At 38.8% G+C, this 27,285-nt stretch overlaps 1 protein-coding gene across 2 annotated transcripts; it reads left to right on the top strand.

Annotated features, from left to right (window-relative positions):
• TES (testin LIM domain protein) lies at window positions 1-27,285 on the top strand. 2 transcript variants are annotated; one of them, XM_064422335.1, is made up of 7 exons: window positions 1-161; window positions 10,884-10,969; window positions 18,863-19,115; window positions 20,259-20,594; window positions 23,928-24,143; window positions 24,665-24,823; window positions 25,825-27,285. In XM_064422335.1, the coding sequence occupies exons 1-7, from the start codon at window positions 135-137 to the stop codon at window positions 26,014-26,016; spliced, it is 1,269 nt and encodes a 422-aa protein (XP_064278405.1). In that variant the 5' UTR covers window positions 1-134; the 3' UTR covers window positions 26,017-27,285. The 2 variants fall into 2 exon arrangements, with proteins under 2 accessions (XP_064278405.1, XP_064278406.1); XM_064422336.1 differs by lacking the exon at window positions 1-161 and adding an exon at window positions 3,761-3,796.

The following is a 27,285-nucleotide window of genomic DNA, read 5'->3' as shown; positions in this document are numbered from 1 at the left end:
GGCGGGGATTGGCTGCCGCGCGGCCTTTGTTCGGCTGCAGCCACTGCCGCAGGGCAGCGGAAGTTTGAGCGCCGCGGAGCGCGCGAGCCGGGACTCCGCCGTGGGAGCTGCCTCAGAGCCCGACCCGCCCCGCCATGAACCTGGAGAATAAAGTGAAGAAGGTAAGGGGGCTGCCTGCCGGGGTATCTGCCGCGCACGCCGCTGCCCGCTCTCTGGGGAGCGGCGGACCCGCCTCGGCGCTGCAGCCCCCGCGGGGGCTGCCCTGGGGTCGCGCCTCGGGCGCCGGGATCAGCCCTTCCCGGCGCTCCCGGCCGGGCCCCGTCGCAGGAGGGCGGTCTGCCCGTGCCCCCTGCGCACACGGCCGGGCTCCCCAGCTGGAGCCCCGGGAGGGGACGTACGGCTGCGCTGTCATGCAGGTAAAACGTGAGTGCGCTCCCCCAGAGAGCCCCCGGGATCTGCTGGTTGTTTTCATGTGCGTGCGCTGTGTATGCAGGTATGAAACGTAAATTACAAGCAGCCGAGTCTCTGTGGTTATGTTAGTGATTAATTTCAGACCTGTGATGTGACTGACTCCTTACAAGTGGTATCAGCGTTCCTATGAATTATCACCTTGAGCGAGAAGCCTGGGCTTGATTTTTCTTTATTTTTAAATGTATATTGACTAGTTAGTTGCATCAAACTGGCAAGAAACAAAAGGTAAGTAAAAGAAAGTGATAGGTAACCCAATTGTATTGAATCAGTTTCCAAAACTAACCATGTAAAACTGACTTCATGTAGGATAATCTTTTAAGTCTTTGCTTCTAGTTCTTCCACAAATTAAATGTAGTGCTAAAGCACTGACTTTTTTAAAATTAAAAATTCATTTGTACTATCTGTTTTGATACTATTTGATAAGGGAAAAAGGGGTTTTATACGTGAACATGGCTTAAATCTGTACATAACCTTCACTGATATGTGAAAAGTAGTCTTTTGAAATGCATTTTGTATGAATGTGTGGGGAGTTTATTCCTGAATTGTTTTACTTAAAGCTAGCAACTTGTTTTAAAATACACATATGCACTTTTGTATACCTGTGTGCTTTTCCAGCTTGCAGGCTAGAAACTGACTCGAGGGTGGAAGTAGTTGTGTAGTGTGGAAAGCTACCTGTTAAGGCTAAATGCTAGCAATGGGTGGTCTGGAGTTACAGCTTGCTTCAAGTGATGTCACCATGTGATAGTGTCACTTGGGTGAGGATCCTGCTTTGGAGGAACTGCCTATCTCAATCCCCAGTCATCATCAGTGTATAAATGGGTGTACTGAACACTATTGCTGTCTTTAGAAGCTGGTTGTGTGCACAGGGTTGTTCCCCTTCTGTGACTCCTTGTATACAGTGAAAATAAGCTTTTTGAGTAGATTTGCTTGTATTTTCTAAGCACAATTTAGAACTTAAACTTGATAGCATCAGAGAGCTTGTTTGCTGGAAGGTTTTTGAAGTCCAGGAGGTGGAAGACGCATATTTGTGGAAGATAGAGCATTCTAATTCAGAATTTAGTCATCTAAAGAGAAAATAAATATGGGGTATGACTGATAAAATTCTGCTGATAATGGAGTCTTGATTTAAGTGAACTTGTAGCTGTTAAACATTTGCTTGAAATTACTCTGTAATTATTGGGTAGTTGTGTGTGTTTTAAATTTATTTGACTATTTTGCCATATTTTTCTTTCTCTTCTTCATCAACTTTGAAGATTCCTGAAGACTTTTCTGAACCTGCTCAAATAGACACAAAAGCTAGTGTCACAAAAGAAATCAGCAAAGCTGTTTTATTAAAGTAGTATTTCTATTCTGCTTTGCTTTAGTGTAAATATGCAGAGATATCTATGATTGAAAACCATCACGTTTTCTCTGTTTCTGCTACATGTATATTGAGAAAATTGTCTATTATTGCACTGTCTCTACTCCCTTGCTCACATCTTCTCAACTTCTTTCTCTTTGTAACTTGGATGAAGCTCATTTTCCAGGAGAATAGAAGAGGCTCTCTGAAAGTTCCTTCAGGGAGAACTGGGAAGCTTTACTAGGTACCAGTGAGTTTGGTACAAAAGTCTTCTTTTTTAACTACCAAAATTTATTCAGTCAAAATGTCTTGAATGTTGTACACCGAATAGAATAACAGTCTCTTGTCAACTTGCATGTCTTCCTTTTCTGTCCTTTAATTCCAATTCTCAACCTGTTTGTTTTATCTTTATGCTTCCCTCCTTTTTTGAGAACTTCCTTCTTTCTTGAAAGGTGGAAGAACATTCTGAGAACTGTCAAGTCAAGATTATCAGAACCAGTGAACTACTTGTCTTTTAGAAGAAACTTGTCCTGAGGTGGAGATGCCTGTATCAGATTTTTAGTCCATCAGCAGCAATGGGTTGCTTTACCACATTCTGTAGTTCTCACCTGTCTTTGTCTTGCACCCTGGAGCAAAATAGCTTGAGTTCTCTTCCAAAATGTTCTTTATGTAACCTTTTCTTTTCTAGTGACTTGTATGTATTTGTTGCTTGGCAAATAACCTGGTAAATATTATGGAATGGTGAGTGGTTAATCTGCCTGTTGGGCAGGAATTTCCTGTAACACTGGGCAGAAGAAAGCAGGAATTGTCATGTTGTTCCCAGATAACTAATTCCATTGCATTTTTGAACTCTGAGTTTAGATGTTGGCTATTCTGTAGCCCTGGTGTTCAGCAGAGCAGTAGGAAATGAATGCCTCTTGGAACAGCATGGGGTGTGGAGGCTCAGACACTCAGCTGGTGCTGTAGAAAAGCTTCTTCCCCTGCTCACAACTGCTAATTTATAACTGTACAGGGTAATATAATGGAATGTTTTCAATTTCTGGGAAACCTGATAGATGAAGTTTCCAAGGTGACATTCCTAAGATTTCTGTAAGTGTCAGTAATCCATGAGTCCATTCTTCATTTTTGAGCTTCTGTATTTTCTGTTTGGAAAGCTACTACATACATTTATATCTACATGTCTAGGTTTGTGCGAACAAAAAAAAGCACTCGGAGAAAGTCTGTTTTCATTGCTGATATTAGGTTTGGTGGGGTTTTTTTCTCCAAATGTAGCAGTACTATCAGAGTCTGTCTGATTGGAATTGCTTCCCTCCAGTACAAGACCACGAGGACTCCAACAATGTACCTGTTCTTTAGCAGGAAGAACTACTGCCCCACCTGCCACAATTTCTAACCCATCCTTTCAGCAGTGGATACCTTACATACTTTGTCTCATGACAGAAAAGCAGCAGCCCTGTTGAACATACTCTTCTGAAGGAAACTTAAGGGCACAGTTACTTTGGCTCAGGCTTTTAATTTCTCATCTGTTTGGTTTCTTTCATGTGTTGTAAAACTCATCTTGCTGTCTTAATAAGTGGCCAAAGGAATCAGTACTGCTGTGTAGCCAGATGTCTCGCTTGGTCTGAAGCCTGGGCTCTGGACAGCCACAGCCTGCCAGAACAGAAATCTCAGCGTGAACTTTCTGCACTGAGCAATATGTATGCAGAACATATGCAAATGTGTGGTCATGTAAATTTTGTACTCGGTTCACCATGCCTTTTAGAGCTATTAAGTAACTGGCAAATGTCTAGGCAGTGAATAGTGTCTTTTTGGCTGCCTTGTGAATACTAAGTCTAAGACTTTCCTGGTCTGTTAGAATTTTCCTTTCAAATTTACGGTAAACTGTACAGTTTTCTCCTTTTTCTCAGGGGGAATGAGATTTGCTCTTGCATTTGAGGATCCTGAAGACAGCATTTGTATAAAACAATTGCACAACAGAGCTGAAGGGTAAGAACAGGATCTCCAGCTTGAAAAGTACTTGTGCAAGAAACAGACCACTGTTTCTCCCAAATACAATATATGCTGTGTTCTCAGACCTTGCTTTGAGGCTATTGGGAACATAAAGATTTAATGCTTTGTGTTGAATACTCTAGCAGAACTTTGTTCTAACAGCCTGGATTCCTGCCCTGTCTGCCACCTCTGTGAACTTGGTAAAATGAATCAGTAGGTCACAGTCCTGCTTTTCAGCCGTGCTGCCAGCACCGTCTCATGCTTCACTAGAGAAAATAAGAATCTGGCAGTGAGTCTGTTCTCTATAAACTCTCACAGTATAATACTTGCTTTATAAAAAGAAATTTGCCTGCAATGGAGAAGAGGCAGGGCAGGTTGGGGGGGGGGGGGGGAGGGTAGAGATGCAACTCCTCTAGTGTGGAATTTGTGTGTGGCTGTTTTTCAATGGCGCGAGACTTAGTGTTTGGTTTTCCAACTGTAACAGAACAAACTGAGTGTTTTAGACATTGCTCCTATACATACTCTATTCACCGTTCATTTATCAAAGATCATTAAGGCTGATGACTTAGCAAAGTCCACTTTTCTGTGTTTTGCAAAGCATGATTTAGTAATGTCTGCTGAGCTGCACTTCCTGTTGAGGTCACTGTTTGTTTTGGTGTTACTGCTATGGAAACCCATTATAGTAGATCTTTTTTTGCTGTTTCATGTGTATCGTAAGATCAAGGAAGTGTACTTTTATTCAGGGGTGAGTTTTGCCTGAAAGTGGAAGAATGAAATCATTTATGTAGATATGAGAAAATCTACTTCAGTTTTGTTCACAAAGAAACTGCTTGCTGGATAAGTTGTGGGGTTTGAGGGTTTTTCCCCCAATCAACATTTAAAAAAAAGTTATGCGAATAATTTTTTGGAGCACCTGTCTGAATCCACACCTCTAGATATTTTTTGTCCAGCATCCCTGGATAGCAGCTTGGCAAATATGGCAAACTTTCTGACTCTTAATCTTTTTTTCCTATAGCAAAAGTACTCCCCAGGTGTCTGACTATAAAATATCATGAAATGCCTGAATAGCAAGTGAGGAAACTGTTTGAATGCAGGACTGCATGACTTTTAAGATCAGATGAAAGTTTCTGTTGTAATTCTGTATAAAAATAGGTTGTAATTATAAACCAAGTATTTTGCAGCAAGGAGGAAAATGAACTTACTTTGAGTTGCAGTATTCTGTCATAAAAGGAACAAAAGTCTGATTCTGCAGTTGTTCTGGGGAAAAAAAGTTTCTGTATTCCTCTAAGTTATAGTAATGATGATTAGCAATTTTCAATGAAATTCTATTAGTAAAAGTTGCTTAAAATTACTTTTTTTACTTCAAGAAAGTATACTGAACATGTCATGCAAATTACTATCTTCTTCCTAGCAGATACAAAGTTCAAATGGTGTAGATGTAAATATCTGTAATGTAGTATATTTTAAAATTGCATTTTACAATCTAAATAGATATGTATGTTTCATTTATGTATAACTAATACTTATGTGTATGGGTTGTGTATATATATCTATGTGCATGGTTTTTTTATAGGGATGTATGTGTACAAGTCCCCCACATACATAGTTTTTGCTGATGACCAAAGTTGACGGGGTTCTTTTAGGTCTTGGAGACCTTCAGGAAGAGCAGAGCTGTAAAGATGAGACCATGTCACACGTGTTACCTAGTATCTCAAACTTGGTCAAATGAACAGGGTAAAGGAGGGAGGAGGCTTCTGTCATGACACTTCCAGAATACACCAGATCTAACTGTACCACAGTACTGCTGTGTATGTGTTCCTGGTTTTGTTGGGAATTTTTTGTTGTTTTTAACTCTTTATTTGTGCCTTGTTTTCAGTGTGAGGTTGTCTAGCTACAGCTTTTAAAAGCAGAAAAAAAGCATGCACTTTCCTGCATGACTAAAGCTCCTAAAAATGAATGTGTAGGTTTCCAGGTCTGCTTCTCAAAACCTAATGTTAGAGGACACAACTGGGTATGAGTGTTGATGTCCAAATAAAATACATGGAGAATTGTGAAAATGCCTCTGCAGTTCTGCATGATGGGTACTGTTGTGTTGGAGGTTTACAGATCGTGTTGTAGTGTGTGTCAGCTGCATTCAGACTTAGCTAGTGTAATGCTGGACTTCTTGAATAAACAGCATTTTTTTTCTGTCCAGCTGAGCTGTCTTTGATAGCTGTTAGCCTTTTGAAGGTACACTATGTAGCAGTGTCTTAAATATTTAAATTCTGAGCTATTTGGTATTTAGTAGAAGATACCACAATAAAATAAATTCCTGGGACTTTTGTACTATCTAGCTACTTCAGCTCCTTGATTTATTCCTCTGCGTGTCTAGATCATCTTCCAAATATTTTTATTGGATGGAACCACTTTTTGGCATCCTTCTTTCTGTGCAAAATGGACTTCTGTACCCAGGGTTCTCAATTCCAGTCAACCTTTCCCTAAATCAAAACACATATTAAAAAAAAAAAACAGGGTCACACTTGCCATCAATTTTAATAGACATGCTAAAAACAAATATAAAGTGATTTCTGAGATACTGCTCTTTGTTACAGATGTGAATTTTTTTTTCCTTCTCATACAGTGTCTGTCAAAGTTTTTTACAAGCATTGTCCAGATATTCCTGTGTCTTTTGTAGTGGTTTGTTCTTTTTTTCATTCTGCATAAGAAGTATCATTGCTCTTCTGTTTTTAAAGTTAAATGCTGTAACCTATTTCAATTTTCCATTTGTTGTGTTTCCCTGTTAGAGAAGACTTCTGATGGTACAGAATATAGTGATATTAGATCAGATCTCAGCAACCGAGCATGCACAGCAGTGAGATTTCTTATGTTTGGGGGGTTTTTTTGTTTGTCCTTCCTGCTTTACCTTCTCTTCTTTGAAAGTGCCTAAAGCACATTAAGATGTACTAGAAATCTGTTGTTCTCTACAGGTGCTTTCCCACTCAAACATCCAAATATATCAATAGTTAACTAATCTTCAAACCAGAACATTCCTAGGATTTTATGATAAATCTAAGAATAGCTTTAGCATGGATCACTTCAATTCTGTGCTTGGAGCACCTTCAAGCACAGGAGAAAGCTCTGCAAAAAGGATAGTGAAGAGGATTTGGTTCTGATCTGAGGCTCACTGTTAATTGCTGCAAGCCATTAATGACAGCATTCTCAGTTAATGACAGCATTCTCACTGTATAGCCGCATCCTTTCAAATTCTGGAGGGATCTGTAACACTGGAAGGGTTTTTGGTCTTTTGCAGAGGCTAAGTACAAGTATTGTGTCTTACTGTCTGTGGCAGGGTGAAACTCACCTGTCTGGTGTTACAGGAGTCCTCTTGGAGTGAGGAAGGAAAAGCAGCTGAAGCCTGAGCTAATTCTGGTCTCGTGGTGGGACTGAGGTGATAAGAAATGTTCAATAAACTTAAGAATATACCCTTCTGATAAGTCAGGTTTAAACTGTTTCATGGAAACTGCTGTTTCTCTTACACTTCTGAACAAACTCTTAGACACTTGAATATGATCATTTGGGTTTTTAAGATGATAGTAAGCTTCTATGCATGACTCCCTCCTTACAGTAAAGTGAGCCAGCTTTTGTCACTAGATTCCTGTGTGAACTGAAGTGGACAGTCTTTCACTAATTGTCACTTGGCTGTAACCACTTAAAGCTTTTTGCCCTTGGGTACTATGGAATATTGAAAGCAGCGTGCAATGGATGATTCTCAGTCATCGTTACATCATCTGTACTCGGGCTGTTTAAATCAGTGCTGGGTATTTTAGTAATACCAGATGGGTTTCGTTAGCTTTTGCTGTAAAATGAAAATTAATGGTGGTAGACAGACAGGAACCTTCGCCTTCTGGTGGAATTCAGCTGACCTATCTGTGCCATTTCTCCCATAACTCCATTTATAGGGAAAATGGGTTCCCTGCTGTTCCAGACATGCATTACCTCTCCAGGGCTCAGCTTGCTCTGTATCTCTGGGTGTTTCTGCTTGGAGCTGGCCATGTTCTGCAGAAGACATGGAGATAGATATGGGTAGCTCTAAAGAAGCATCACACTGAAGTTTTAGGCTTTCTGAATTTCCTAAACTATAGCTGAACTGGCTGCTGAAGAAGAAAGTAATTTCTGAGGCTGATGCTTTCTTACAGCTGAAGGATGTCCTGTTACAGGACTCTGGTGGATAACAATACCCCACAGTGCTTTTGAGTTTGGCTGTTTTATATCTTAATTTTTGGCAAGCAGCCATGTAGTTTCTCTGTCAGAACAAAGGCTGAGGCTGTGTGTGCATCTAGAATCACATCTAGTTTGGTTTTTAATGTGCCTTTCAGTCATGAGCTGAACCTTTTCCATAAGGTGCCCAGCCATTGTGTATAGAAAGGCAATTCCCTTCTTTCTGTTTCATAGCAAACTGAAAAACCTGTTTCAAAACAAGTCTCTCTCCTTTGCTAATTCAATTTATTTGTCTGGAGCTACACAAGCATTTACTTAATGGTGTGCTCTTTATTTCTGGGGAGGGGATATAGAATGCTGTATTTCTAAAGAAATCTGCACTAAGACTGCAGGCTGTGAAAGTGCAAGTAGGCTGGCTGGTTCTTGTCCCTGTAGTCTGCAGAGAGTATGTTCTGGGTGGAGCATTTAGACAGCACATGTTTCCTCTCCTTAATTTGTTTCTGAAGAGTTTTTTTTTTAGCTAAATAAAACCCTTAAATGTTAGGAGGCTTGGAAATTGGTTTTTGCAGTTTTTTTATATTTCTTACTTGAATTTCAGATGCTGCTTTGGGAATTCTTGAAATTCCAAGCTTATTCCTCAGTAGTATAAAACAGTATAAGTGTTACAAGTGATCCTATGTTTCTAAATATAATTGCAGTACTAATGAGTTTATGATTATTTTCCTTTCTTCTCATTCCACTCTTTTTGAAGGGAGAGCCTGAGCATAAAGAAGTAATGACAGTTTGTAACTGAAGCAACAGCAAGAGAGAATGAGTTAATGTTGTCTTTTTGGGGGGGGGGGGAGAGGGCAGATTGGGGTTTTGGGCGAGTTTTGTTTGTTTATTAGGGCAGTGCAATCATATTTTAAGTTTAACAACTTTTTAGAGAGGATGACACTAAAAACAAGGACAAACGCCACCAAATGAAAACCAACCTGTCTTTTCCTCCTTCCCCTACCACCCCCTAAAAAAAAAAAAAGTTGTTTTGTGTTGCTTTGCTGTATCTTCCTTTTTTTCCTTTAGAAAACATCCTGGCCAACATCTTATTCTCTTTGAGTGTGAATTGGGAAAAGTGCTCAGTTTTTTTGTGATTTGTGGTGTGTGTATGTGTATATGGGAGATCTCTGAATTCCAGATGAAAAGTGTCCTATAAATGCTCATCTTCAGTGAAGATTAATTTTTATTAACCAATTAGCTCAAAAGCGTAGTGAATGAAGAACCTAATCTTCAAAGTTATGCTTATTTTACACGTATACTGGTAGGATTCAGGTTAGCACCTATAACATGTGAACTTCATAAGCCCTTAGGTTGGTGAAGATGTCACCATGATCACAGCCAGCTTGTATTTCATCTTTCAGATATGGAAGAAATAATGTCATGACCTTCTGTCCATCCCTGCAGTAGCTTAATAGCTGCCAACATACCTCATTCTTCTAAATAGATCACGATCTTCAGGGTAGTTTTCCTCAGGGATGTCTGATGATTGCTATGGCAGTGATCCTTTTAATTATAAAGTAACCGAAAACATGGTGTTCCCTGCATTTTACCATGTGTTCTGTTTTAAACAAGTGGTTTGTGAATAATCTGTTCTTTATTTTGGACAGCAACCAAGTTGAAATGTTGTCCTGGTTTATATCCTTGTTCATACAACAATAATTGTATGATTTCTCTCAGTAAATGGAAAACTTAATAATAAAACACTATCACCACATATAATTAACTTTGACATTGTGTTGTTGCCAGAACTAAAGTTAGTACCAGAACTTGTCAGTTCTAGCTCCATTTCCATTCATGGTAAAAGCTAAAGTGCAGGCGAGCTGTTTCTACCTGCAGCTAGTTGGGAGCACTCCTCCTGCTGCATGGGGTGTAGGGATGGGTTCCTCTCTGCATGTTGGGCATGAGCCTGCATACCCAGCTGTGGCCACATTTCCATAGTCCTTCATCTGTGTGATTTGAGAGCCGTGTTCCTCAAAGGTTTTAAGTGCTGGAGTGAGACACTTTAATTTTACTGTGTTATATGAATGTGTAAGTTATCATGCTTCATATTTATCACCTCAAACTTACAAGTGGCTGTTACTCAGTTAAATTTGGTGATGTGTTAATATATTGTGTGAACATTTTTACTCTGCACTGTTGTCTGTGATATTTCCTCTGCATTATGAATTGGTCATCAATCCTTTTGAAACCCTTCACATACTGCTTCTGGTCATTGATTTTGCTAACTGTGCTGTTTCTCTTCCCCCCCTCAGAAAGTCAGCTGGTATGAGTCCAGCTGAAATGTAATTTTAAAAGGTATATGTTACACTCAGTCACTATCAAAGTAGCCTCAGATATACTTGGAAATACTAGACAAGCCTCTTAGCTGTTTCCTTTATTTGAGGTTAGTGCAACTAAATCTGGGGTCTGTTTATTTCTTGGTCTCCTGTATTTTGCCAAGTCATATACAGTAAATCACTTTGTCCAGATAGCTGGATTAAGCATCCTTTGACTTGAGGTCTTCTGACCTCACTTCACAGCCTTAGACCTAAGGAAATGCTGAAAAGAATCTGCTTCTTTGCTTGTGTGAAGTTTGTAGAGCAAGCTGGGTTGGGGAGAAACATCACCAGAAAAGTACTAAGGCTACCTCTGCCTTCTTAGCTCAGTCCTGTGTAGAGGATTGAGTGGCCACTGCTACTTGTATAGGTACAATAGGAAGGTGAGTGCACCCCACAGGCTGTCCTTATGTCAGCTTGGTCAAATGCTTTATCTTTTGCTTTAGCTGTTGATTGCAGATTATAAAGGCATCAGTAAGATCATTCATGCACCATAATACTTGAAGCTGACTGTAGTCATCTTTTTCTGTACACAGATGGGCTTGGGCCATGAGGAAGGATTTGGTGCCCCCTGCTTAAAATGCAAGGAAAAGTGTGAAGGATTTGAGCTTCATTTCTGGAGGTAAGTGACACCAAATGTATCCTAAGCTGTGACTCAGCAATGCAGACCTTGACATGTGTATGCAAATGTCTAAGTAACCATTTTTGTTCTCTCTCTCAATTAAACTGTTATGATGTTTCTAAAAAGCTGACATGGTTCAGGGCCAGAAATTCCCAGATGCATTACAACAGTGTATCTAATCACTTGTGAACATGCATTTTATCTGCCCTGAAGTGAATGGTGGTACTTCTACTGCAGCATTTGCTTTAGCTGACTAAACAATTGAAGTAGATTTGTAAAAATGTCTAGCCTTACTGTAAGAGACATGACAGGGAAGAAGTGTGTTTTATCTCTGTAATAAAATGCTTTTTCAACTCCTGACCAAATACATAAGCTTTGATCTGAGATGCTATGTAAAATTATTTTTAAAATATTTGTAACTTTGTACACACCTACAACTTATTAGATGGGGAGGAGGTGTCACTTGTGTGTCACATAAATTCAGATAAATTAGATAATACTGAGCTTTGGATGGTGTACTGTTCCTAAATCAGTGAGCTGATGATCACAGTAAATAGTCTGTCTTTACTTTTGCAGAAACTTTCTATTCCATTAAGAACCTTCTTGCTTTACTGAAACAATATGTATATTTGTATATTAATGCATTTATGTATCGCTGGCCCATTTCACTCATAATACTGGGCATGCTCTAAGATGAAGCTTAGTAATTCTGATTTTTTAGAAAAAAGGTCCCTCTCAAAGGGAAAAGCCTGAAAAGAACAGAAAAATAGCTGTTAATAATACTAGCACATACTATCAATGAAAATTATTGCATTTAACCAGTGCTACCTAGCTGGAGTGAAAGTTGCATTTGCAGTAGAATTTTGTTTTGTTTTATGAGGTAGCTGTAGTGACATTAGGTGCTGATAAGGCCTAGGAAATTTTACATCTTCACCCAAATATTTGACTGCAGATGAGACTGCTTAGAAAATAATCAGGCAAAAAAACCCCAAAACCTAGCAAAAAAGTGTTATAAGTTGATACATAATGAAGAAGCTGTATTCTTATCTGTAATATGTAGCTATAGAAACAACTAGAAACAATTTACAAATAATGACATGGATCAAGAAGTGTTTATGCACTAGTAGGTAAATGTGATCATCTAAAGATAAAAGAAATAATTTATGGACTTTTTCAATATCCACTGCATCACTGAGGGGTCATGTGTAGAAGTAATAGTAAATAAAACAGAATTCATGTAAGTAATGCAATAAAAGAGAATTTTTCAAAAGTGCAACAGTTAATAGTGTTTATCTATTGTTAGATGAGAAATTGTGTTACTTTCTACTGAAAGTAGAGTAAATAGTTTTCAAAGGGAAAAATATATTAATATGCTCTGCATGATGCATACATTTCCTTAGTTCACCACTTGAATGGATCACATTGCTTCCCAAATATCTTTTTACTTATTTGTTAGCCTTTAAATCTGAAACTGTTTTAAGTAGGAACAAACTACTAGCACAAGTGGACAGAGTATTGTCTTGTAACATGAATAATCAAAATCAGTTCAAGTTTACCCACTTAATTGCTACTTGTCTGTAAAAGACACATGTTGAAGTAAGAATTGTAATTAGAGAAACAGTTACACGTTGGGAGAATAATTGGGGGTAGGGATTGACCTTGGTCAGCAGCCATACACCCATACAACTGCTGACTGTCTGTCCCAGACATCAGGGTGGGAGACAAAAAAGGAGAAACAAAAGTGAGGCGACTCATGGGTTGAAATAGTCAGTTTAATGGGTGAAGTGGTGGGTGAGCAAGTGCTGCAAAGGGAATCACTGGCCATCTCCCACCAGCACACTGATGCCCAGCCAGTCTCCAAGCAGTGAGTACTTAAGAAGTCAGAAACGCTGTCTTCATCCTCTATTTCTGTTTTATCACTTTTCATTATACAGTATTTAAACCCTGCTGACCAATTTGAGTCAAACGTGCTCCTTCCCAGCTTTTCCGCTTGCTGAGGTGAGGTGGGGGCAGAGTTCAGAAACAGGGAAGCCTTGACTTTGTGCCAGAAGTGTCCAGTACTAACAAGTCCTATCAGGGCTGTTTTAGCCAGAAGCCCAAAGCACAGCTCTGTAGGGCATTGTGAAGACAGTGACCTCCACAGGAGGCGGATGCAGCCCAGCCAGCGGGGCAGTAGCGCAGCGTGTGCCGGGCGCGGAGCTGCCGCGGGCTGTGCGAGGCTGACACTGCCCTCTCCTGGGGACGGCCGAGGAGCTTCGGCACATCGCGCAGCTCCTGGTCTGATGCAGGAAAAAGCTGCTCCTCAAAGAGCCAACGTGTCATTTCTTTTTGTACTTCCATACAAAAGACCCTCATTTTTTCCTCTAGGGAAGTCAGATTGTAAAGTGCACAAAAAAACCCATGTGTACCTATCTAGTAGCAGAGCTTTACGAGGAGTTACTACAGCCTTCTTCTGTATACTGAGAGTATTTGGAATAGGTCTCTCCTGGGATGGAACATACTGTTTTAAGACATTTGTGCTATAAATCTTGCCATACTGTATGGGCAGGTTTTGTAGGCACAGAGCTGTAAATTGAGGCTAGTATAGAAATAGTGGTAAACCAAGCCTTTAGTAAAATTTATTCCTAAGTTTTGAAGTTCTGATAGCCTCAGTGTTGCAAGCTGAATAAGAAATGAATAAAATCAGAGATGTGATCTACAATAGTAGTTGAATGGTTAACAATTGTCTGGTTTATCTTAGTGTGTTAACAGCTTTTGCTTTTAAAATTGTCTTCATAATCATGCTTCTGTCCAAGCATAACAGCAGCAGAAGGTGGAGAAGGTATTTTTAATTTAGGTGTTAGATTTATTTCAGGCTGCAAAACAGCCTCCACGCATGTCCAGTGGGTCAGGCTGGATGTAAGAGATCGCTTCTCAGTTACATATTGCTCTTTGGGAATGTATTTCCCACTAGAGGGAACTATGGGACAGGAGTGAGAAGTTGCTGAAAACAGAGAAAGTTCTGATTTATCTTGGTTGCATATATACCAGAAAGTGGTAACTGTCCCCTCTGTGACTTCCCAAGATGTTAAAATAAACCTCTGAAAACAAGACTCTTAAGCTTGGGAATGATCATTTTCATCATGTGGCTTCTCTGCACAGATAGAGTATGTGGAAGGCAGGAGAGCCATAAGTTGGCTTTAAGATTTTCTGATACTACAGCTGACAGGGAAGCAGTGAGATGCAGTTCAAAGCAGTGGCAATTACTTATAGCTACATAAAGAGCAAGAAAACATAACAGAAGGAATCATAAAATCATAGACTTGGATGATGAAACAAAGTGCATTCTCACTGATTTCACTGATGATGCAGAGCTGGGAGGAGTGGCCAATATGCTAGAATCCTGTGCAGCCCTTCAGAAGGATTTTGAGAGGCTGGAGAGATGGGTGGAGGAAAACCATCTGAAATGCAAAGGCAAATGCAGGGTTCTGCACCTGGGAAAGAATAATGCCATGCACCAGCGCAGGCTGAAGGCTGACCTGCTAGAAAGCAGCTCTGTGGAGAAGGACCTGGGCATCCTGTGGAATACAAGCTCTCCCTGAGCCAGCAGTATGCTGTGGGGGCCAAGAAGGCCAGTGGTGTTCTGAGGTGCATTCTTCATGTCCTAGTCTGTGCTTCTCAGTACAAGAGAGACATGGAGTTCCTGGAATGGGTTTGGTGGAGGGCAGCAAAGATGATTAAAGGGCTGGAGCATCTTGGAGCAAGTCTCTCAGGAGGAAAGGCTGAGGGAGCTGGGCCTGTTCAGCTTCAAGAAGTGAGGGGACCTCATCAATGTCTATCAGCATCTTAAGGGAGGGTGTCAAAAGGACGGAGCTATGCTCAGCTTGGTGGTGCTGAGCAATAAGACAAAGGGCAATGGGCAGAAACTGCTGCACAGGAAGTTCCACGTAAATATGAGGAAGAACTTCTTTATTGTGTAGGTGACCAAGCACTGGAACAGGTTGCCCAGAGAGGCTGTGGAGTTTCCCTCACTGGAGATATTCAGACCATCTGGATTTCTGATCCTGTAATAGGAGGAGATTAGTCATTCTGCATGGAGGGCACAAGCCTCCAACTTGCCAGGTCTTTGTTGAGGATTTCTCTGTGCTTGCAGCTGCTGCCTCCTGTCACCAGGAGCCAGCATAGAAAGGATCATGATCCATCTTTTTCTTGTCCATACACCAAAACGTAGGCAATCAGGAGGATGACTTATATTTGATTTTGGAGAAGGAACTGGAAGTCTTTGATCCTTCATGTCAGTAGACATTCAGGACACAGGAATTCATCACTAGAGAGAATGGAATCTCCATACCTTTCTTCCTTGTTCTTTCTAACTACTGAAGACCTGCTATCAAGGCATTACCTAATAGACCTGTCTTTACAGCGATACCAAACTTTTCATTCCACAGATTTTGAAGTTTTCTCCCTATCTTCCATGTTTTGAGTGAGAAAAGCTTTTTAAATTGCTGGAATGGGGGGGATGACAGGATGTTGCTGTGCTTTGATGAGGTCCCGAGAGCTGTGAAAACAGAAGGAGGAGTCCCCAACACCTCCTTACTATATACTAGATACTCCAAAATATACAGTCAAAAAAAATTACCAGCCAATCTATTCTAAAGAGAATTCATTGGCCATATACCTTCTTCAGAGGGGACAGTGAGTGACTAATGAGCAGGATTGTGCTGTGGCAGCTAGTGAAGAAGTTAGGACTAAATTGTGAACAATATTGTTCAGGAACAGTTATGTATGTATCAACTGGATATCTTCTTGTGCAGGAAATTATTCAAGAGGAAAGATTATAAATCAGGACAGGATACTTTTTTGGCCTCTTAGCACCTGTATGGACATCTTCATGTGGCTGAGGTCCAGGGGGAATGTTGGGGAGCATGGGAAATGGTAACAGCCATGGGGGATTTGCTGAGATATGCTGACATCAGTTGTGACTCAGCATTCTCCACATTCATTCTGTATTGTTTTGTCCTGTATTGAGAGGCATAATGGTGCACAAGTTCTAATGCCAAGGCCACTATTACGCTTGTAACATATCCCCTGTGACAGCTTCTTGCAAACCTTTGCAAAGAATTATTCATTTCATTTTGAAAGAGCAAGGAGATTTGATTGAAATGTACACAGTCAAATTCTTAATTTCAGTGGGTTCCTAGTGGGGAAGATTAGTGAGTACCTCATTATTTTCAATGCAAGTATAAAGCACAGTAATTTTATGCCAGTTTTCACAGTGAGTCGCAGGAAGGACCTAAAAACAAATTGCATGCTTTCACTTCTTTACCACTACTTCTTTATGAGAAAAGAAAAAAAAAAAATCTCTCACAGATACTGCAGTCAGTGAAATGTTAAGCCTTCTTGTGAGACTAAGAATAATAACTGTAGTGAGTTACAGTGTTCATCTAATGGAAAGTAGAAACAGGATTTCTAAGCTATTCTGAAGGAATACTATTAGGAGTAAAGATGCAATTTCGTGACATAACATGAGCAAAATAAGGTGCTCTTATGACTTTCCCAGCACACATGAAAGTCTTAGGATGAATTCCACCACAGCTTGTAGAGGGTGGTCTGGTCTTTCACTGCTGTCAATGCTGCTTTACTGTGGTTGGATGCTATAGTGGGGGTAGAATGCACAGCCTGTGTCGTGTGGCAGTTGTGACCACACAGGCAATACAGCAGTATGAACTGTTCTTATTGAGGTCTGTCTTGCAAGCAGAGCAGTTCTGGACAGCATGATTGTACTTCAATTGCATAAGTCTGTGCAGGGAGCCAAAGAATGTCTGGTCTTCACCAGTGTTGTTAAATCACATCCTATCAAGACACAAGACTAAAACTGGGTGTTGCTGTTGCTAAGGACTTAAGTTATAAGAGTAAATAAAGTGTTTAGTTTGGATGGACAAACTGCTTCAATTCCAGTGGCCTGTGTGCTTTGAGGCATGGTGATCATGATGTAAATCACTAAATCTGCAAAAAGCAAGGTCTGATTCTGTCACCTGGTATTAGATCTCAAAAAAGATGTGACTGAGAATTGGTAATAAGGTATAATCACATGCATGCCGTAAAAGATGAGCAAAGTGAATATGAATTGCTTTATTAGTATATTAAATAGTCTTTAAGTATTAGCTATGTAAAGGACTTGTGTAGACAGATGTTGAAGATCTTGAAAGATTTTATGTTTCGAGTGCTTGAGATGCACAGTAAAATTTTTAAGCTTAGTGGGAAATGCTAGTTTATGCTGGAATGTTTTGGTAAACTGGGAGATTGCAAAGTGATTAGTGTATAGTAGCTGTTCAGGTAAGTATCAGCTTTGAAATTCTGTACATCTTTCCTGTTGTGAAAATGAGTTGGAAGCTGAGAGTCTACATCTCAGTGATCTCTTTAGGTATTTGTGTTGCAAAGTGAAGTCACTTCTACTTAACATTCTTATTTTTGCATGAGTGGCTCATTTTTAGAGTTTAGGTATTTTTATTTGGAGTGGGCTTTATAACTTAAATTACCACAATGTATGTTTTCTGTGTATCCAAATGACCAGTGCAGCATCCACCACACTGAAATGTTAGTACCCCACATTCTAAACTGGTGTTCACATAGAGAGCATATGTTTGAGGCTGGCTGTGTATCACTTCAGGTTGCCAATTAAAGGTCCTCCTTCCTTTCTCATTACCTCAGGGGCTTGCTGTAGTCATGGCATGGTCTTGTTGTGTTCCTGTGATATATCTTAAGGTACCTAACCTGCCTTCAAGGCCGTATAAAGCAAGATGCAGAACAATGTTAGAGTTTGATGACTTTTGGCAGGCAGGATTCAAAAGCATTTTATAGCTAATAGTTTATTCTATTTGTTGTATAAAGGATAAATAATGGGGTGAAACACTGCTCATTCCCCTTCAAACTCTAGAGATCCAGAAGGTTCGTATGTTTTCTTAGTCTGTAATAAGAACCTTTAGTTAACATCTAGTTTCACTGATTTCTGGCTGACTGCTTTGAACTGAAGTTCTGGAGGTGCTGTTAATAAATAATGAGCTAGCTTGTCTAATCCAAGGTTCTGTTCATTATATGTGAATTGTTTAATTATACTTCAGGTAACAAATTACTTTCTGATATTCGTTAGCCAAAGCAGTTGAAGTATGTTGTATATGAAAGAATATAATTTATATCCAAGGAAGTAGATATACTTCTACCTTTTAAGGCTGTTTTCTGTGAAAAGTCTCTCTGCAGCATGTGCCAGAGTACTTCTGACTTGGTTCAGAGCTGTTTTGAAAGCCTTTATCCATATAAGCCTTTAAATTTTCTTTCATCTTCTCTTTAAATTCTGTGCTTTGAACAGAACTTGGTGCAATTATATTTTTCATATGTCTGCATGCATTTTCTTCCTTTCTTGGAAATATTTGTTTCCAGGCAATAGCAACCCAGTGATAACCAAATATCATGCATACAGTGAAATACATATGAAGAAAATAGCATAGTGCATGTAACTTTGAATGTATGAAGAGCAATTGAAAAACTAAAATCCCAAGCAAATGATTGCTGGGGGAATCATGTTGATGTATGGAGTTATCTTATACTAAATCTGGTAGGTGACTGATAATGGATGTATGCGTTTGATCAGTACTGAGATGTAACTGAAGAAATTACATAACTTCATATGAAAAATGCATTAGTGTAGTTGACTGATATCTATCTGATAACAGTATCTGTAAATAAACAATGTAAATAATACAACAGGACACATGAAGGAGGTGTTTGATATATTGCAGAAAAAGTGTATATTTCCTAAACAAAGCACTGAAAACAAAGGTTTGGGTTCCTGGTGATGTTACTACACACCCAGATGGTGTGAGATTGTAATTTTGTTGCTGTTTCCGTGAATTTCAGGAAAATATGTCGCAACTGCAAATGTGGCCAGGAGGAGCATGATATCCCTTCAAGCAGTGAGGAAGATCGGAAAGTGGGGAAACTCCTTGAGGATACAAAGTACACAACCCTCATTGCAAAGCTGAAGAATGATGGCAATCCCGTGTATAAACGCAATGTTATGATACTGACCAGCCCAGTGCCAGCCAAGAAGAACATAACCATCGATACTGTGACTTATGAGTGGGCTCCTCCTGTTCAGAATCAGACACTTGTAAGTCCAACTCACATTTTTTCGTGTTCAGTGCAAGAGCTGGTGGAAGATAAAGTAGTAGAACTTAATGGAAGGATAACTTTGCCTCTTGTAGTCTTCCTTTCTTTCTCCTCAAAACTGAAAATAGGGTGCCTGTTTAATGAGTCTTGCATCTGTCATCTTGCTTTATGGAAGTTTGTCTGTAGAAATTCTTTAAAACCTGGGGAGGTGAGGTATTTTTTAATACGCAGGATTAAGAGTTATCTACTAAGTCCCTGGAGTCCAGTTTCTGTAACTTGCTCTCTTTTTTATTTCCTTTTTTTCTTTTTTTTTTTTTAATGAAGTTGAAACATTTGCATGGAGTATAGGCTTAAAGGAAAAAAAAACCAATACCTAACACCACATCAATTTATATCATTGTTTGAAGTTAAGGGGAACACTTAGTCTTGCTTATGGCTTTTACTGTATATGGCAAGAACAAGGTCAGTGTTGACATCTGAAAGAACAGCTCTCTTCCAGTATATTTTCAGCTGAAGTAGATGAGATGGTAGATAGCCTTCTGAGGATCTTGCTTCACTTTTCAAACTTTGATTACTCATTTATTTTACCAAAATGTTGTGCAGTCCATGTCAGAATTACATTATCTCAAATTATTCCTTTTCAGTGAATTAATCAAACCTTGTGCATCTATGACTTATTTAACATTCAGTTACCAATTTGATTTTTAGCCTTGTCATGGTTTTATTTAAATTAGGGGTTTTATTTTTTCTCTTGATTTAGCTAGAGTTATTTCTTCAATGGGCTGTATGCCCCAAGCAGATTATTTCAGTTTCTACTTTTCTAAGACTGTACTCATGATCAGTATTCATAGATAGAGACAAGGTGCTGTGTAAATGTTATTTATTCAGAGAAGTAATAACTCTTTTCTGTATGTTGTAAAAGGCTTAAAAAGGAGTCTTTCTCTTACTCTGGGAAGAAGCCAGTTAATGCATCTGCTGTATTTTATCTCTATTACTTTTTCAGGAGCTTAATGTTTATGGAAAAACTTGTTTTTGACAAATTTGACTGTCGCTAAAAACAGTAGAGATTACTTCAGTTGTGTTTGCTTATGAGAACAGATCTGTAGCTGAAGTGCCATCTGATGTGTAATTCCTCCTGATTCAGGCTAAGCAGTACATGCAGATGTTGCCCAGGGAGAAGCAGCCTGTTGCTGGCTCGGAAGGTGCGCAATACAGGAAGAAGCAGTTGGCAAAGCAGCTGCCTGCTCACGATCAGGATCCTTCAAAGTGCCACGAGCTTTCCCCCAGTGAAGTTAAGCATATGGAGCAATTTGTGAAGAAGTACAAAAAAGAGGCACTTGGTGTAGGAGATATCAAGCTCCCTGGTGATGTGGAAGTGAGAGCTCCTGATGAGAATAACTTGAAAAATGGTGGTGGCAGAGGTACCTCGTCTGCTGTTGGAACAATGGAAAAGTCCCCAAATCAAAAAGCATCTCAATATGTAAGTATAAGAAGGGGAACATAAAGCAAGGTGTATTTATAAAGGTATATTATCATCTGATATACCTTCTATTTGGTCATTTTAAACCAATTAGATTGCTTGTTATTTTGGAATAGCAGAAATCTGGGGAGGGAAAGAAGGAACTGGAAAATGTTGTGAATGTCTGCATAGAGCCATGGGTTCTGATAGTATTTAATACATTGCAGCAAATAACTTCCTAGGTGACACTTGCATCCTCAGTGCAAAAACATGTTAGCTTGGAGATAGTATATTAGGGTGGCTTTTACAGAATAATAATAAAAAAGTTTGTGTCATCTTATGGACTAATTGTTGCATTCTTTTCCTCTTGAAGAGTTAGTATAATTTTTGAAGCTTGTTTTTGCCTCTTTTTTGTAAAAGCACTGAAATTACCCACTTGATAAATTTGTGTTTCAAGTGAAATTAAATTAGGGAATAATAAAGTAACATGTCTCCATCTTGTGTCCAACAAGTTGAACCATACATTGGCTCTTTTGACTAGCCTTCTTTTCATATTCAGCTCCATTTTCTTATAATTTTTTTTTTCTTGTGGCATCTGATTTCTCCTTCAAATAGCTCTACAAAAAACAAAGTATATAAAACTACCGAGTTTTCATTGATATTTCAAAAATTATATCCTTAATCAAGTATTTCTGACATAACTACTGCTGTACATACCTCAACTACCAATTACAAATTCAAAATAGGGGTAGGATTACTGAAGGAACATTAAATCAGTTTAGTGGAGGTAGACATTACTTAGGAGTGTGAAAAGCTCTACTATAAGTTGGTTTCTAGAAATGTTGCTAATATGTGTATGAATCCTTAAAAACATCTGTCTGCAGGTTGCTTACATAAAATTAATATACAAGTTCTAGATGCAGAAAAAGGTTTCCTTAACATTGGTTGTAGAATGTAGCTTTTGGTATTATTGAGGGGAGTGATGTGCTTTTTGTTGTTTCTGATCTGACAGTATATATGACTACTGGTGTGAAATATAAAATCAGCACTTAGGTTTTAGCTTTGGACATGACCACTTACCCTAAAAATTTTCAAGCTGTGCCATTTGGTTACCTGTAGCTATTTGGGTTTTTTTTGTTTTGTTTTGTTTTTTGTTTTTTTTTTTTTGTCGCTGTCTTGTTATGGAGAATCTAAGAAACAGGTTATTTTACCATGGCTTGATTAGGTTACTGTCATTCTGTCTTGCATCAGCCTTTCCTGCTGGTTTAGTGTAGTTTCACAGTAGCAATTCTTAACTTATCTCCTCAAGGAAGACCTACAGAAATGACATCTTGCATTGTGCCCTGCTGACAAACTGCTTTGGACTATAATAAGTCAATAGTAGGAGGCACTCTGTCCTCTTGAGTAATTGTGTCAGAAGGTGCTTTGCTTTTTACATTACCCCTGTTTATCACTTCCAAAATTTTCTTACTCCAGTACCTGAGTATTCTTCCTGCAGTTTAAGCCAAGCATGTATTATCACTGTGGGCTCTGATTTAGAAAGAGGCTTGCAGGTGCTTTATAGCATAAGTGAACATTTGGGTTTCTTATCTGTTGTTAGGTACTGAGTTTACACTGGGTTAAATAATCAGGATTTAGATGTTATTTTTAAGTATTTGGCGGGGGGGTCTAATTATTGCAACAAGATTTTGTTTCAGCTGTATGATTTAGTATTATCTCAACTGCTTTTTGACAGTTCAGCATAAATTGTTACAGAAGAGCTCTTAAATGCTTAGCAGAAGAATGCCATCCATGTCTACACTTTTTTTATTGGTTCTGCTTTTTTGCTCATCAGATTTGCTTCTCCTTTGTTTCTCAGACTGAGTTTGAAAGCTGTATTCCTGTAGCTGTGGTAAAAAGAATTTCTTGAAAAATTAATATTCATTAGGGAATAGACTACACTTCTTTGAAACCTGATAAAAAATAAAAAGCAAACCAAACAACACTAACAACCAGGTCTCCACTATTAATGTGAATATACCTCCACTGTTAATGTAAATGTACCTATTTGTAAACACTGAGACAAATTGTCTCAGTGTTTACAAATACAAAGCTTTTTCACCATGACTGAAACCTGAATTAAAGAAAAATAGGTGCTTAGCATATTTTCGTCCTGTAAAGAAGGAAATTTTAATGTACCTTTTAACTACCAAAGCTGGTACAAAGTTGTGTAAATGGTAGGCAAGTGGATCACATTGCCTAGACTTAGGTCTGGGCAGCTACTTCACCTTCCAGTGGATTTCTCTTGGAGTATGAGATCTAAAGTAGAAAGGTCAGAAACCTTTATATACATGTATATTTGAATTTTCCCTTTCATTAATTTCCCTACATCCTGCATTCTGTTTCTGTTCCAGGTTGTTCTTCTGTTGGTGGCTTTGTCTATACTTTGAAATTGTCAGGCATCTGAGATCTGATCAATACGCCTTGTAGCCGAGGCACTTTATATGTATTTTATTTTTATATGAACACACAAAGCCATTTGTGGCTGATGTGAGTCATAGAGGAAAACCTTCCCAGGATGTTCAGCCCAGTCCACAGACCAGCTGGAGTGCAGGAAATGCCAAACTGGTGATTAAACTGTAGATAAAAACATTTTGCTTCAGAAACATAAATCATCTGTGGTTTTTTACTTGATGGCACGACCCTCTCTGTAGGCAGGTACAGGGCAGAACACTGATTGTGAAGTCTCTGGAACTATTTGTAGTGTAGCTGTGTATGTGTGCTGTGTGGTTTATCCATGGTCACTCTCCTGTCCTAAAATCAATAATAACAGACTGTTGGACAGCAGCCATTAGTGACTAGCATCTCTAGAACACAGCTTTAAGCAGAATCAGTTTGAAAAATTCACTATTTTTTTTATTTTCTCCACCAGTGAGGCAGATATGGCTTGATCTTCTCATGACCTATAAGTACAGCCATTTCCTTGTCATGCATTCTAGCCATAGTTGTTAGCTTGGGTGGAGGATCATTATTCTGTCCTTGGTCCTAAGCATGTAAGGTTTACAGAACATAACATGAATTTTAATTGCCTGTTGTTTTCTTTAAACACTGGACTGCAATTGCAGAACGTGAATACAGCAAAGTACAACAAACCTTTTAAGAAGCACTAATGCTATGACAGTGGCTTGAATGGCTTAGTTAAACCTAAACTACAGTACAGGTATATCCTTAGCCACTGCTGTCTACTTGTGGGATTAAACTAATGCTTTAATTTCGGTCTGGAAAGATGGAACTTATTAAATACATCAATAGTATGTAATTTTGATAAATATAGCTCTCAAAGACTTAACTAACTTGGTAATAACCTCTTTCCAGTCCTGCTATCACTGCAAACGGAACATGAAGGAAGGTGACCCAGCTGTCTATGCAGAACGTGCTGGATATGACAAATTGTGGCATCCAGGTTGTTTTGTCTGTTGCACCTGCAGTGAACTTCTAGTAGACATGATCTATTTCTGGAAGAATGGTAACCTGTATTGTGGAAGACATTATTGTGACAGTGAAAGACCCCGCTGTGCTGGATGTGATGAGGTAGGAAATATCCTAGTCCTTTCTTCTAGCACAAAAGTTTGCTCCCCTGATAAGTGTTTAGGAGTTTTAGTAAAACATTTCAGTGCAGGAAGATGATACGCCTTCACCAGTATAGTTGATATTTTAGTTGCAAAGAACTGAAACCAGTATGGACACTGCACATTCAGAAAACCCATGGTTTGCTTTGGATTTAGTGGTGATTTTGCACAATCTATAGGGACATAGGATGTGATATGTGAGGGCAAATTCTTCCAAGAAGTCACACTTATGCAGCTGTTTCCTTATCAGTGACACTAAAGGTCAAACTGACCCTGGGCAGCAACAGGGAACAGTCCTCCTGGGGTCTCTGGCATCTGTGAGCTCTTGGGAGCAGCATGGAGGCTCTCAGGAAACAAACAATGGTGGAACCACTGGGAGTTCCTTGCAAATCACAAAACATCCAGAGGCTAGATTTATTGAAAGGTACACTGTTCAAATGAATGTACTTGTTTACTTGTACACTTGTTTTGTCTTCCTCATAGCTGATATTCAGCAATGAATATACTCTCGCGGAAGGGCAGAACTGGCATCTGAAACACTTCTGCTGTTTTGATTGTGATTGTGTTTTGGCCGGGATAACCTATATAACAGTGAATGACAAGCCAGTCTGCAAATCCTGCTACATGAAGAACCATGCTGTGGTAAGGTCCTTACAGATGTCTTGGTTTTGTGAAGGAAGGGAACTTAAGTCTGTGGAGCTTCAAACTTTTACTTTTTCTAAATCTGGGAGTATCTGAAGAGTATAATTTGAATATTTAGGCTTGAGTCAGTTATCTTCTTCCCCTTCAGGAAAAAGAAACCAAAACCCACAACTTTAGGCAGGCAAGTTGTTAAATACAGGCCTGTAGTTAAATACTCCAATCCAGGTACTTTTGTTTCGTTTATTTCTACCCACACGTGTTAAAAAGGAGTGTGATGGACAGGATAAAACTAGAAGTTTGGAAAAGAATGGTAGTTCTTGATTTGTGGTTATGCTGAAAACTAATTTAAGATAATGGTCCATTCATAGCTATAAGTTAGCTAGCTACTAGTTGGGGCTCAGTCTAATGTGCACCTAGGTGATTTATATAGTGAATAGAGAAAAAAATGGTCATCTCTAGTTGGCAGTTAATATTCTGAGGTAGGTGTAAGGAATTGGTTTTTTGGAGAGGCTTGTTTTTTTCCTCTTAACTTTCTCAATCTAAATTATAATTTGTGAACAACTAGATTTTAAGATAAATTGCATTCAAGACTTTCTCATAACCCTTAATTATTTGGCATAAGCACAGAGCTGTCAATGTACAGGAAGACTTGCAGCTAATCTCTTCACATATTTAGGTTAATATATGAAGATCTGTGCCATTTGACATAAAAGGTTTTTATGATTATTTGGGTAGTGGGAAATCCTAACCATCATAACTGTCTAAGCTTAGTCCCAGCAGCAAATAACTTGCATGTTCATTTTATTATTCTGTGCCCTCAGCTGAATTTGAATCAAAACACTTCAAAAATAAAGAAAATAAATCTAAAGCTGGAGTCTTTTTTAAAGGCTTCTTTTAATACTTGTCTCTCTCCTCCAAAAACATTTAGGAATTCCAGTTTTTATTGCACCTGAAGAGAGCATGTGTGTGCTTCATTTCAGTGTTGTTTTATTTCTCACCAGACCTGCCAAGGCTGTCACAATGCTATAGATCCAGAGGTTCAGCGTGTAACGTACAACAACTTCAACTGGCATGCTAAGCGGGAATGTTTCTTGTGCTCCTGTTGCAGCAAGTGTCTAATTGGCCAGAAGTTCATATCTGTGGAAGGAATGCTTTTCTGCTCAGTGGGATGTAAGGAAAAGATGATGTCCTAAAAGAAGACATGCACAGAACTAATCAAGTATTGCTGTGTTCCAAAGGCTCTTGCATTTCTACTGTAAAATATATAGTGTCAGGGCATTTAAAATTATTGAAAGTATTAAATAGCATTTCCCAAAGATTTTTTTTTAAATGTCTAAAACTTTCTATGTAATCCTCATTTCTTAGCTATAATAATATTTTCTCTTTTGGAATACTGTTCCTGAGTCTTACTTCAAATTACTTCATATCACAGAAATGTAAGAGAAAAATGTGTTACAAACTCTATACATTCTAAGGGAGCTCTTCACTGTGAAGAATCTTTCTGCTGTATCTTGTCTAATGGAACAAGAAAATGTGAAAATGCTCCGATTTATCTTGTTTTGTATGATAAATTTAACTCTTCCACCTCTGGTTTCACTAATTTATCATTTTTATAGGTTTTCTGCTTTCATCAAGCACTTTAGACAAAATGATCAGTTTTACTGCCATGTACATGTTTTCCTGACTAAGTATGCAGGGAGAATGACACTTAAAAAAATTTGCCTTCAATAATTTCTTTGGTTTCGAGATGTGAGTTCTTGGGGAATAGTAACTTCTCATGTCTAGTTTTGAAAGTAACTCCACCAGTAGAAAAATGTTGGCTCATGTTTTTTGTTTTTTTTTTTTTTTTGCAATTGTTCATGTCTGGAAAAGCTTTAATTTTACAAATACTAAAGTTTTGTTATAGATTGGGTGTGCGGGGTGTTGGTGTTAGAAAGTAAGAGCAGGTCTTGCTTAGATCAAAAAAAAAATTGCCAGAAGTAGTGGGTGTCACTTCTAGCCTTTCAGAACTGACTTCTGTTTTATATCATGAATGTTCCTTTCCTAAGTTGTGCCTTCTATCAAGAGGAATGTGGCACATAGTACTGTATGCATTTCCAAGAATGTATTTATGCAAATGGGTCCTGCTTTTGATTTACAAGTTCTGAACCAAAGCATGAAGAAGTCTTTCCCAGAAAACTTCCAGTATTTGTATGAAAACATTCATAGCTGTGTATTAGTTTTGCTTACTAGATAAACCAAATGTGTGGCTCTTTCTTTTATTTAATAACTATAGACCTACAGTGAAGCTTCTTAGATGTCTTTGTGCCAAACACTGAATGGGGAGTCTTTGGCCTGAAAAAAATAATAAAATAATTAATTTTTAAAGAAAAGTCTATGCAAGTCTTATGTTCAGTTCTTGTAAGTTTTATGGTGATTGTATTGTAACACCTATAAATAAAAATAGTGATTTTCACTTTAAA

Source organism: Passer domesticus, chromosome 5 (assembly GCF_036417665.1).
Source record: "Passer domesticus isolate bPasDom1 chromosome 5, bPasDom1.hap1, whole genome shotgun sequence".
Lineage (NCBI taxonomy): Eukaryota > Metazoa > Chordata > Aves > Passeriformes > Passeridae > Passer > Passer domesticus.
This window is presented reverse-complemented; position numbering and strand designations above follow the sequence as displayed.

Excerpts from the sequence above, each read along its gene's own strand:
- TES (XM_064422335.1), top strand. The coding sequence starts at position 135 with ATGAACCTGGAGAATAAAGTGAAGAAG. Across the intron at positions 19,116-20,258 it reads CTGTTCAGAATCAGACACTT|GCTAAGCAGTACATGCAGAT; the intron begins GTAAGTCCAACT and ends CTCCTGATTCAG. Across the intron at positions 24,824-25,824 it reads ACATGAAGAACCATGCTGTG|ACCTGCCAAGGCTGTCACAA; the intron begins GTAAGGTCCTTA and ends ATTTCTCACCAG.